Source organism: Ranitomeya variabilis, chromosome 4 (genome assembly GCF_051348905.1).
Source record: "Ranitomeya variabilis isolate aRanVar5 chromosome 4, aRanVar5.hap1, whole genome shotgun sequence".
NCBI lineage: Eukaryota > Metazoa > Chordata > Amphibia > Anura > Dendrobatidae > Ranitomeya > Ranitomeya variabilis.
In genome coordinates, this window is record NC_135235.1 from 128,608,477 (window position 1) to 128,622,058 (window position 13,582).

At 45.6% G+C, this 13,582-nt stretch overlaps 1 protein-coding gene across 1 annotated transcript in view; it reads left to right on the top strand.

The window, feature by feature from the left end:
- Positions 1-13,582, top strand: part of NDST2 (N-deacetylase and N-sulfotransferase 2) — a 215,884-nt gene that overhangs the window by 180,846 nt on the left and 21,456 nt on the right. The window contains exons 7-11 of the mRNA XM_077259240.1: positions 3,559-3,741; positions 4,952-5,048; positions 5,134-5,257; positions 5,332-5,506; positions 7,291-7,461. Coding sequence (XP_077115355.1) covers positions 3,559-3,741; positions 4,952-5,048; positions 5,134-5,257; positions 5,332-5,506; positions 7,291-7,461 — 750 coding nt within the window. The remainder of the gene's footprint in view (positions 1-3,558; positions 3,742-4,951; positions 5,049-5,133; positions 5,258-5,331; positions 5,507-7,290; positions 7,462-13,582) is intronic.

Below are 13,582 nucleotides of genomic sequence, written 5' to 3' on the forward strand. Positions count from 1 at the left end.
CAGAAATGTTGACCACAAACGCTAATGGCGTTATTAACATGGAGCTTGTGTACAGCACATAATTGTATGATAGTTTTCAATTTCACAACCCCAAATCTAAAAACTAAACGGAGAGCTAAATGCTAGTCTCCTCCAATCAGGAAAAAATGATCGTTCATTCTGTGTTTGCCTTTTGGTGTTCGGTTTTGCCGTAGGCCGCCTCTACCATTACTGTAAAATGTGAGATACTTTTCTTTGACAGTTCAGTAGTACGGCATGTCCAATAATCTGGCACTGATTACATCCCCTTATTTCCAGATTAAAGAAATGTTATATATTCCTGTCAATGAATGCAGGTTGTGAATAACACCATGTAGCAGTATATGTAAGGCTATGTGCACATGTTGTGGATTTTGATACGTTTCCGCAGCGTTTTTGGCTGCACGGATTCTCACCAAATCCGCAGTGTAGTGCACAGCCAATGTTAGTCTATGTGTAATTGATATTTGTTGTGCACATGCTGCGGAAAAAAATACGCGGAATCGTGGCTTTTTTTTCCCGTAGCATGTCATTTCTTTTGGCGGATTTGCAGCGTTTCTGCACCCATTGACTTCCATTGAGTCAGGGCAATCTTCAGCAAACCCACAGATGTAAAAAATATCTGTGGATTAGCGGTGGATGTAAACATTATTCTTCAATGTAGTATGTAAATGAAGAGGTTGGACAAGAAATGACATCACAATTTTTTTTTTTTTAGTGGCACTAGAGTTCTAGTCCTCTTCCTCTCCGAAGAGACAACTTGCATATTTCCCAGAGGAGCATTGTGGCTTTAAGTCTCCTCACCTCGAAATGCTTAACAATGTCACTCTCCGCAAGGAGAAACGATACTTCTTGGATCCCTTTTTTTTAGTTCAATAATAGATCTTTATTTAGCTTTCAAAAACGCATACAAATCTGCATAAAAAAAACACGCATCAAAAACACATCAAATCCACACCTGCGTTTTCTGGCAAGAGAGGAAGAATCTGCACAGAAAATTCCACAGGCAAATCTGCAACCTGTGCACATACCCTAAAGAGGGTGCTCATCCTTTAAAGTCAAAATGTAGAAGGCAGCCCTTGTCAGCTGGGGGAGAGCAAAATCCTGTTTCTGTATTATACCTCTGGTCCCATCATGTCTCAACAGCTTCCAAAATGTCCTTGTCTGCCATCCAGAGAAGCACAAGATCTAATATCTATTTCACAATGCCCTCCTGATGTATCCAGAGGACACAAGACTCCAGTGTACACCCCATATAGTGATGTAAAAAAGTATTTTCAGCTACAGGCTCGGAAATCTGCAGGAGGATATGTAACAGAAGACTGTAATCAAGACCAGAAGAGGAAAGTAATGGTTGTTTGTGTGACCAATGTCCCTTCGTAACTTTATGGCTCGGTTTCCACAGATACTGTAGAGCACTTTTCACACTGTGCGTGCTCATATTGTTCAGTAAACCTACATACCCACTTACAGGCTGAAATGGACCCCGGACCCCCTGCTCCACCTGTGTTTTGGCAGCAAATGAAGAGCGTACCTGACTCCAGTAGGAATGGAAATGTCAATGTTTACAGTATATATCTGTATATACTTACTTTTTTTGGTGGTGGTGTTGTCCCAAAATCAAAATTTTATTTATTTTTTATATGTTTTTAACCTCAAGAGGTACAATGGCTGGGACCCCTAGCAATTACTGAACGTTTCTCCAAGGGTCTGGTGGGAATAGTGGGCAGGTCACACATGAGCGCTGCTGCTCTAGTCATTCTTTATGCGACGGACCTAGATGGCCAAGTACAGCACTGATGATGCTTTTTGATTTTAAGGCAACCCCATTTAAGTGATTGGTGGAGCAGTTCGTAATCCAATTTAAAAGTTTCTGGGTTTCATTTTATGGCTGGAGAGGAACAAGAAAGTGCAGACATGTGATTTTCAAGATAATCCAAAGAATCAATGAAGACCATGTTTATACCGTTCATGACCATGCGCGTACCGTGCAGAAGTACATAACTGTATAATGAGTAAAGGCGCTCCCCGCATTCACCCAGCTTAGTCACACCGCTCAGCCGTTCTATCTTTCAGAGAGTTCTCGTGAGAATTACCACACCCTATGAGAGTTTTTACAGGCCTGAAGAATTTAACCCCTTTCTTAATGTAACCATGATGGACTCAGATTGCACTTGTTCTCTGTTCATGAATAGTTTTGGTAAGTTACGCTTGTTAGTTTACTTCATTTTTATTTAAAGGAAATCTGCCTGCAGGTTGTTGCTCTGTAATCTGAGAGCAGCACAATGCAGGGTCTGAGATTCTGATTCCAGCAATGTATCACTTTATATGCTGGGTTTTTCTGTTTCACTACAGGACTGGGTTTCACGTGCATCCTGGTCCCACCACACCCCCACCACTGATTGGCAGCATTCTATCCGTATGCGCAGAAAAACTGCCAATCCGTGCTGTGGGTGGGGTTACACAGAGCTCAGCATTCTGAGCTCTGCTACATCTGCAGTGGAGAAAACTGGAATTCTTTCACAACTGCTGAGGTCAGTAAACTGAGTGACATCTCTGGAATCGGGGTCTCTCTCAGCATGGTTTGCGACAGATTCCCCTTAAACATTAATGTAAAGTCAAGCTGCAGAGTATCTCATAGGTTTCAGTATATGAGTGGTCAAACAGCAAAGTGCAGTATAGAATTTGAATGAAATGTCATTAGGGCAATGTACAGCCATATCTTTTTTTGTATGTGTTCTTTATTTGACTATCCATTTATAATAAATCTTGGAATCTTTTAGATCTCACTCTTGTGCTATAGCAGAAGATATCAATTATTGCTTCCTAGTTGTTGTAGCTCATTTGTCAGCTTTGCAGTATAGACTGGGACAGAGGGTACAGGGTTTAGTGACCGCTTTATTGGACTGCTAGAAGTTTATATAAGGAAGGCTAGTAAATAGACACCCAAATAATACTCTCCGATAGAGGAGACGTGCTGCACTGCCTAAACTGGAATAAAGTTAAAAACAAAATTGGCACCAACACTGAAAAACGGAATACACATTATTTTTCTTCTACAGACTTCTATATATTCCCTTTAAGACACAGGACATGGGAATTTGTTCCTGCATTTCCGCATTGGGAGAGCTGAATAGGTTGTGATACATGGAAACTTGTGCTGGAATCCAAAGCAGGGGAAGCAGTGGTCTATCTATGAGGGATGAGGGCTGCACAAGTACAGCAGAATGCCGCCATCCTTCCTCCCGCCAATGAAATATTCAGCACAGCACCATGGCGAGGTCATGAAATATTCACTGGTTCTAGCTCTGTAATGTCATGTTAATGTCAAAAAAGACTGCTCTACATCAAGTGGATGTGAATTATAACCAGAAAATTGGACCAAGGTCTCAAATCCCACAGCACCTGCAGCACCTCGCCCTATATACTGTCTTTTATCTCTCTGCAAGGCGCATTAATAAATGATGAGTGTTTATACAGCCAAGTGCTCTACTTAGGAGAGTTAACCTAGATGGCATTCCCTGTGTGTGTCTGTTACAGATCAGCATCTTCATGACACATCTTTCTAACTATGGCAATGACCGCCTGGGGCTTTACACGTTTGAAAGCCTGGTGAAGTTCGTGCAGTGCTGGACCAACCTCAGACTACAGACTCTACCACCTGTCCAACTAGCAAAGAAGTACTTTGAGATCTTCCCCCAAGAGAAGAACCCTCTGTGGCAGGTAAGTGCATTCGCTGATTATGTAACCCTCCATGCACCGCCGCCTTTGGTGCCCAGCACTCGGGCGTGTCATGATGATTACCAACCAATTTGTATCTCCTCCATTCCAAAGGTCACATCTATTGCACACCTTTCAGAGGGAATGCAGAACATTCATTCTCGTAGGCCTTAAGCCAATGGATTTATGTTTATACTATACCATAGTGGGTTTTGTTGCCACCTGCTAAAGAAATATAAAGATTACAGAAGGCCTTGTTTCATAATGTGGTGTAAACCTATTTATGGGCTTTATGGCTCCACATATCTCCTTCTGTGTGTCTAAATGCAACTCTAGCCAACACTTCACCACCAGTTTAGCCTAGTTCTATCCATGCCCTCCCTTGAAAGGGATTGTCCATTTTTTTTATTTATTCATTTTTTAGAGAGGAAGGGTGTTTTTTTTTAATTTTTTTAAATGCCTGTGTTTTTAGCTTATTTTTTTTATTGGGTTTCATTAAGAATTTTGCACCATTTGCCTTCTATATCCTTGTTGTAGAACAGCTTAGCTGGAAATCTGGACCAATGGGAGAGTTTTAATATTTCTTATCTGTCTTTTCTTGAGTTCCTATCAGCTGATCTATGGCGTCAGACCACATCAAAGTGTAATGTGCAGGGAAAGGAAGAACCCGTAAAAGACAAATTCTGTAGGACATACTCACCACTCGCCCTTTGCAAATTTTGGGATGGGACGCACCTCCTCTCCCAAAATCTAAAAATGGTTGTGCCCTCACTATTCAATTGGAATAGCCTTAAATTTGCCTGACATAGGCTATTTTAATATTATATTTAGGCTACTGTCATGGGCTAAGTTAAGGCTATCCGCGGTCGACTGGACTTGGTGCCTGCTTCAAATAGGCGGATACTTCTGAATTCTCTGTTCCAAGGCTTTAGACGCAAGCTCCGATGGAGCCACTGACAGTAGCCTTAAACACTATATGAACATGTGTCCAGCTGGATGTAATGAAGAAAAATACTATCACTGACAATGTCTACCTGATAGCTAACCCTAAAAGTGTCCATCCCTACCCAATATATCACCCCTCCAATTATCGCTTCCTAGAAGTTATTCATAGTACACCCGAGTTAGGGAATCCTGTTCACACAGAAATGGCACCTGGGGGACAGGATCAACATGACTTTAAGCTACCGGTGCGTGTTTTCTTTTATCCCAGAACCCATGTGATGACAAGAGGCATAAGGATATCTGGTCAAAAGAGAAGACATGTGACAGATTGCCCAAGTTTCTTGTTGTTGGGCCTCAAAAGACTGGTAAGTGGACCTGTAGTATCCATGTGGTTTATCCCTGATCAGGAGGATAAAGATCTTATTGTAATTATTTCTCGCTGGTTCACAGGTACAACTGCTCTGTACTCCTTCCTCAACATGCACCCAGCGGTCACCAGCAACTTCCAGAGCCCTGTCACCTTTGAAGAGATCCAGTTTTTTAATGGATTAAACTACCACAGAGGCATCGACTGGTAAATGTGTTGTAATGCTCTGTACAGATGTGTCCCAATGAACGACCATTCATCTGGGCTTTCTTGATTTCTAGGTACATGGATTTTTTCCCTGTGCCCTCCAATGCCAGCACAGACTTCATGTTTGAGAAAAGTGCAAACTACTTTGACACAGAAGTGGTACCAAAGCGCGCAGCAGCTCTTCTGCCCAGAGCCAAGATTATTGTCATCTTGATTAATCCTGCCGATCGGGCGTATTCTTGGTACCAGGTACTTACAGCGGTGAATGAAATCTAGACTTCTCATTTATAATTGCTGTATGGTAATTGGATATAATGAGAATTTACTGGAAAGATTAATTGCCGACTTTACTTTAATCCACACTTCAGAAAGCACACTGCACGACTCCAAGAATAATGTTCACAGCATTTGCATATTAGAAACATATCCCAAACCATAACTTTAGTACACTGGCGTCTGACCCACCACAGAGATGGACCCCCTCAGACATACTAGGTATCATGTGTACAACCTGGCTGTCCTCAATATGATGCACACCCAGCGCAGTAATAGCTCATTCAGACATCCGTGGATCTTGGTCTGATCTTGGACCACTAATGTACGGGCTGTCCATAGCTGTATTTCATATTTCGATGAGGCTGTCGTCCTTGGATTGGGAGAGCCGTGACCAGTCCGTGCATTACAGTCAGAGGTCGGACAATCTGCATGAGCCTTTAGGCTGGAGTACAAGTCCAGGTTTGGCAGTGATGGTGCCATGGCAAGGACGAGCACAGACGTGAGCACAACTTATGTACAACATTATCAGTAGAAAGGAATTGCTGAGGGTTATGTTGGATATTATGGACACTATGGTTTATCTCTTTGTGGCCCCCCGGAATGTCTGGTATTTGTGGATAGGTTCTTAAAGGTTAATAGTTGTGTGGCATGGTGGCTGCTGACGTTCCCACTCGTTATTGGCCTCAGTGACCAGTTTCTGGTTTCGGAGAAAGCTCATTATACTGAATCTACAACACGTTGGGCCTGTGGTTGTCTGCAGGGCTTCAGCTAATCTGCCTTATTGATTTACCGCTTCCTGGTCATCATTTCTGGACACAGACAAAGTTAATTGCTTTTCCTGGCCGTCCACAAGAGCAATATTGTGTTCTGTGACTAGCAGCCACTGCCTGGGGGAAATGCTTAATCTAAATATGTTTCTCCTTCCCCCTGTCTAATCTTAGAAACGCGATGACACTTATGAAGTCCATTCGAGTGCTGCTTCTCACTTATAATAACCGGCTCACTTTCTAGTTACCTGCAGAAAAGGATAATTAAAATGGGGCTGTCACAAATGATCATACAGACAAATACTGTCTATGCCCTTTACTTCAGAGACTAAAAGTGTAAGGAGACAACTTCTCCCTGATCCTTTCATTAAAATAGAAGATTAAGCTAGAAATCTCCCAGATCTGCCACTCTCCTGGATAGGGATGGCTGTGCCCCTGGCACCTGGACTTTACAGGAATAGCTCCATAATAAAGGCTTGTATAGGATTATACAAACATTTTAGCATTTGTCTTAAATCGGCACCACACTGGTCCTCAGGTTGTGCCTGGTATTACACCTCAATCCTAATCTTTTGAATTTAACTGAGCTGCAATACCAGACACGTATTGACACCTGTGGTGCCATTTCTGGTTGAGAGCAGCCATTTATTTTCAATAACTTTGGTGACTTGAAATTTCTGTAATGTTAAATTAATTATACCTTCAGTATAGAATAAACCAGCGATTAATGATACGGAGATGGCTGCTTTTTAGCCTGTTGGACAGGATCAGCAATGTCTGCAGAGCGGGTCATAAAGCCTATTTATAATCGAAGCAGTCGGGATTTATTAAAGTAACATGATTAATTCCTTTATAGCATATTAACTAGATTTCTGCTGAGCTGGATTTAAGAGTTTGTGAAGAATTTTCTTGTCCTAAATAGGAGTGCTACAAGGTGAATAAGAGGTGTGTTTTGTTTTATTTATTTTTTTTTTTTTCCTCTTTCTTTAGCACCAGCGGGCACACAGTGATCCAGTGGCAACAAACTACACCTTTGCTCAAGTGATAATGGCTGGTTTACATGCTCCACAAGAACTGCGAAACCTCCAGAGCCGCTGTTTGGTACCCGGTTGGTACGCTACTCACCTGGAGAGGTGGCTGACCTACTACCCAACCAGCCAGGTGAGTGCGACAGCAAAGTTCTGTGCTTCATTCAGGAGTATTTAGGCTGCTAATATAATTACCGTATATACTCGAGTATAAGCCGACCCGAGTATAAGCCGACCCCCCTAATTTTGCCACAAAAAACTGGGAAAACTTAATGACTCGAGTATAAGCCTAGGGTGAAAAATGCAGCAGCTACCGGTAAATTTCAAAAGTAAAAATAGATACCAATAAAAGTAAAATTAATTGAGCCATCAGTAGTTTAAAGGGCACCTGTCACCCCGTTTTTTCCGTATGAGATAAAAATACTGTTAAATAGGGCCTGAGCTGTGCATTACAATAGTGTATTTTGTGGACCCCGATTCCCCACCTATGCTGCCGAAATACGTTACCAAAGTAGCCGTTTTCGCCTGTCAATCAGGCTGGTCTGGTCAGATGGGCGTGGTGTCTTCCCCCAGATCTTGCTTATTTTTCCGTTGGTGGCGTAGTGGTTTGCGCATGCCCAAGTCCAGAATCCACTGCACAGGGGAGGGAAAAGAGCGTGATCTGCGCTATTCCCCTGGTGATCGGTGGGGGCGGCCATCTTCCTGTTGGCCGCGCAGATGGAGATCGCGGCGGCCATTTTCCTGAAGCAGAGTTCGCATCTCTGCTTCAGGAAAATGGCCGCTGTGATCTCCATCTGCGCACGCGCGGCATCCCGCGGCCATTTTCCTGAAGCCCCGGGCAGCAGAGCGCTCCATCTGCGCGCGCGCGGCCACAGGAAGATGGCCGCCCCCACCGATCACCAGGGGAATAGCGCAGATCGCGCTCTTTTCCCTCCCCTGTGCAGTGGATTCTGGACTTGGGCATGCGCAAACCACTACGCCACCAACGGAAAAATAAGCAAGATCTGGGGGAAGACACCACGCCCATCTGACCAGACCAGCCTGATTGACAGGCGAAAACGGCTACTTTGGTAACTTATTTCGGCAGCATAGGTGGGGAATCGGGGTCCACAAAATACACTATTGTAATGCACAGCTCAGGCCCTATTTAACAGTATTTTTATCTCATACGGAAAAAACGGGGTGACAGGTTCCCTTTAAGTGTTTTTGAATATCCATATTGAATCAGGAGCCCCATATAATGCTCCATACAGTTTGATGGGCCCCATAAGATGCTCCATACAAAATATGCCCCATATAATGCTGCATAAAGGGTAATAAGGGCCCCATAAGATGCTCCATAGAGATATTTGCCCTATATAGTGCTGCACAAGCGTTATGGCCCCATACAGATGCTCCGTACAGTCACTTGCCCCTTATAGTGCTGCACAAGCATTATGGCCCCATAAGATGCTCCGCACAGCCACTTGCTCCTTATAGTGTTGCACAAGCGTTATGGCCCCATACAGATGCTCCGCACAGCTACTTGCCCCTTATAGTGCTGCACAAGTGTTATGGCCCCATAAGATGCTCCGCACAGCCACTTGCTCTTATAGTGCTGCACAAGTGTTATGGCCCCATAAGATGCTCCGCACAGCCACTTGCTCCTTATAGTGTTGCACAAGCGTTATGGCCCCATAAGACGCTCCGCACAGCCACTTGCCCCATATAGTGCTGCACAAGTGTTATGGCCCCATACAGATGCTCTGCACAGCTACTTGCCCCTTATAGTGCTGCACAAGTGTTATGGCCCCATACAGATGCTCCGCACAGCCACTTGCCCCATATAGTGCTGCACAAGTGTTATGGCCCCATACAGATGCTTCGCACAGCCACTTGCCCCATATAGTGCTGCACAAGTGTTATGGCCCCATACAGATGCTCTGCACGGCTACTTGCCCCTTATAGTGCTGCACAAGTGTTATGGCCCCATACAGATGCTCCGCACAGCCACTTGCCCCATTTGCTTTTGCTGCCATAAAAAAAAAAAATCACATACTCACCTCTCCGTCGCTCAGGACCCCGGCACTTTTACCTGCTCCTCGTGCGGCTCCGTCTTCGGCACTGACGTTCAGCAGAGGGCGCGCACTGACTACGTCACCGTGCCCTCTGACCTGAGCGTCACTGCCTGGGGACGATGAAGAAGGAGCCGCACTGGAACGAGGAGGGGTAAATATCGCGCAGCGCTGCGCTCCCCCTCCCCGTATACTTACCTGCTCCTGGCGCTGTGTCCCTGCTTCTTCCCCGGCTCTGCATCTTCTTCCTGTATTGAGCGGTCACCGTTACCGCTCATACATTAATGAATATGCGGCTCCACCTCTATGGGAGGTGGAGCCGCATATTCATTTCTGTAATGAGCGGGACCATGTGACCGCTTAGTACAGGAAGAAGCTGCAGCGCTGGAAGAAGCAGGGACATCCAGGGACCGCGCTGGGAGCGGTTAAGTATAATTACACAGCCCCCCCCCCTCACCTGCCGACCCCCGGGTATGACTCGAGTATAAGCCGAGAGGGGGACTTTCAGCCCAAAAAAATGGGCTGAAAATCTCGGCTTATACTCGAGTATATACGGTAATTGGCACGTGTAGTCCAATATATTAGTAATAGTATAAAGTTGACGGGAAATAAAGTGATTCTCATTTGTTACTGTTAGATAATGTGTAAAGAAGCTAGCCCTCAGTGATTAGGCAGATGGCTAGTACCCGCCATATAGGCCCCTCCCCCATGACAGCCATAAGCCCCATTGCCGCATGGATAGGGCTTTTCTTTATTAAACCTGCTGAACTAATCTTTTAGCCGGGCCATTTCTGTGCAGGGAAACCGGAAAAGTCCCAATGGTGCAGTATCTAGTTTTTACTGGAGCTTGCCCAAAATAAGAAAGTAGGTGATCACAAACAGAACAATGAAGAAGTAATATATTAATCAGTGACACAATCCCAAAACGATGGACCATATAAATATGGGATAGATCTAAAAAGGAAAGTATGAGGACAAATATAATAGTTCATAAATCTCCCTGATGCAGATTATTTAATATTAAAGTCTATTTGTATGGAAAGACACTGGCACTAACAAAAATAGAAACTGTATTAATTAAGAATATCAATCAAGGGGCATGGATGGACATGTAGAAGGACACATGTAGTAACTGCTCCTGCAAGATCCTTGTTAAAATCTGGTTTGCTTGCGAAGTGAAGGTGCTTTGGAGAGCTGGAAAGACGAGACTGTGGTGGCAGAATCCTCCGGTACAGACACATAACGTACATCTCCCGTCATGACAAGACAGGACAGAAACTTAAACTGCTGCACAGGCAGAGAACATTCAGCAAGATGCCCTTCCCCCTGCAAAAACAACTAAGGAGTAGCAGGGGGAGTGTCTGGAACAATATGCTATAGGACCCCGAGGAGCCATGAAGTCTCAAGACAACCAAGCCCCTCAGCTAGCTCTCTGTGTCACAGAGAGGGAGTGATGCGGAGATGGAGCAAGGAGATAAGCCAGCTCCTCTGACTACTACCACCCCCATCATTCACCTCACTAGTAAGAATGCAAAAATGTTTAGAATTGAGAGTCCTCGGTGGTTGATACCTTTTAATGGCTAACTGAAAAGATGGTAACAAATTGCAAGCTTTCGAGACTACACAGGTCTCTGCATCAGGCAAAGACTAAAAGAAATTCTGAAGAATCACATATTTTCCCGTCTCCCATGACAGCACACCTGAGAGAGGGATCCGCCCAGTCAGGACAGGAAACCTACTGAAATAAAAGGGCGGTACCTCTCCCTCGCTTCAGTTGGGTTTCCTGTCCTGATGGGAACCCCTTGTGCTGAAGAACGGCGGTTCATTTCTGTTGATAGAAGATCCACTTACCCGCTCCTGTCCCGGCACTGGAAGCACAGGCAGGGCGCCTGTATGTCGGCCTTCAGGAGCGGTAGCGCCGTTCGCAGATCCCATAGGGCTCTTGCGCACGTGCGGGCGTCGGTCCGGCACAGTCCGGACTCCTGGGGCCGGTCTCTGTCCGCCACGCCGCTCTCTCCCCCTCAGCTGGGCCACTTCCGGGTGCGCGGCTGACGTTGCGCGCAAGGTACGCTGGGAGTGGGCGTGCCCGCGTGACGTCAGACCGGCGCGCCGGATCCAAGATGGCGGCGCCCATGCAAAGAACGCCGGTAGCGCCACAGGCTACCCGGCGGTATCCAGGGGGAGGAAAAAGAGCGCAACGGTCACCGGAAGAGGTGGAGAGCACGAGTACCCTTTATTAAGGGAGAAATAACGCTGGAACAACGCTCATTTCCATACTGCTATTCCAGACATGGAGGATCGTATGGAACTACAGCAGCAGCAGCAGCCTTTACAGCAGCAGCAGCAGCGTGAGCCCCTTTCAAGTGATACACCTGCTCACCAGCGTACCAAAAAAGATAGCCGCTCGAGTGCAAGGAGTGGCAAACGCCCTGGTCGGTCGTCTCAGGATTCTACCCCCAGGAGAATCGTTTCGCGTGCTCCTAGTCCGCCTCAGATTCCGGTACCGTTTGTGGTCAGCGGGTGGTGAGTGATCTACGTGAATGTCACCCTGGTGGTAATGGGCTACATTTTCTGTTTACTTGGCAGGCGCCGAGGAAGGCTAGCTCCAAGACCAGGAATAAGGAATGTGCCCTCTGTAGAGCTCCGTTGGCAGTCCAGTGGCAGAAAAGTCTTTGCATAGATTGTATTCAAAAAACCATCCAGGAAGAAACCCCTGACTTTGCCTCTAGTCTTAGGGCAATAATTAGAGCTGAAGTAGAAGGCTCTGTTAAAGCGGCCCTTAAGAAAAAGGGTAGTAGAGACCCAGAACCGGTTTCCGCGTCGGAGGTTTCTCATTTTGAAGAGGAATATCAGGAGGATCCATTATCTCCCTGCTCCTCCGCCTCTAAGTCCTCTGGCTCCTCTTCAGATAGTGATATTGGGGGGCGTCCATGCTTTCTCACCGAGAACATGGACAAACTGGTTAAAGCCGTTAGAGCTTCTATGGGCCTAAAAGACGAGAAAACAGCCAAATCCCTGGAGGACATTATGTTCGGAGGGTTGGAGGAAAAAAGAAAATGTACGTTTCCCGTTAACTCCAAAATAAAGGCCCTTATTGAAGAAGAATGGAAAAAGCCGGAAAAATCGGGTAATCTGCCCTCTGCTTCTAAAAGACGGTACCCCTTTGAGGAAAAAGATTCAGAGACTTGGGATAAAGTGCCTAAAATTGATGGCGCAGTAGCAAAATCTTCTAAAAAGCTATCCCTTCCCTTAGAGGACTCTGGGGTATTAAGGGACCCCTTAGATAAAAAGGCGGACGGTTTCTTAAGACACACTTGGGAAGCAACCGCAGGCGCTCTGAAACCTGCAATTGCAGGAACCTGTGTGTCTCGTTCCCTTATTGTTTGGTTACAGCAAATAGAGGAGCAGTTGACATCTAAAGCTCCAAGAGACGAAATTTTATCTAATGTGACTATGGCTAAAGGGGCGGCCGCCTTTATAGCAGACTCATCAGCAGATTCCGTAAGGCTGGTGGCCAGAGCTGCAGGTTTATCCAATGCAGCTAGGCGTGCTCTCTGGTTAAAGGGGTGCCAGGGAGACCTGCCCTCAAAGAATAGACTCTGTTCTATACCATGTGATGGCCATTTCCTCTTCGGTAAAAAGTTGGAGGACATTCTGGAAAAAGCCGGTGACAGGAAAAAGGGTTTTCCTCGCTTTCCAGTAGACTTTAGAAGGCCTTATTTTCGGAGGGGCAAATTTAGTAGGGGCCGCCCCCCGGGAGACAGAAGGGGCTGGGACTCCAGAGACAAAAGGGGATCTGGATATATGTTTAAAGGTTCCTTAACTTCAACTAAAAAGCCCTCCCAATGACGCCAGGCCAGTAGGGGGGAGGCTTTCATCTTTTTTCCCAGCCTGGGTAAACATCTCCCCCTCTCATTGGGCTCTGATGGTGGTCAAAGATGGCCTAAAAATAGATTTTGTTTATCCACCGCGACGGACTTTTATTTCAACACCCCAAAGAAAAACCCCGGAAGAGCAGCTAGCCTTGGAAACAGAGGTACTAGAGCTGGTTTCAAAACGTGTTTTGATAGAAGTCCCGCGGAGGGAACAAGGAAAAGGTTTTTATTCCCCTCTTTTTTTGATAAAAAAACCAGACGGGTCACTAAGAACTATCGTCAATCTAAAAAACCTCAATCAATCGGTGGTAAACTGTTCCTTCAA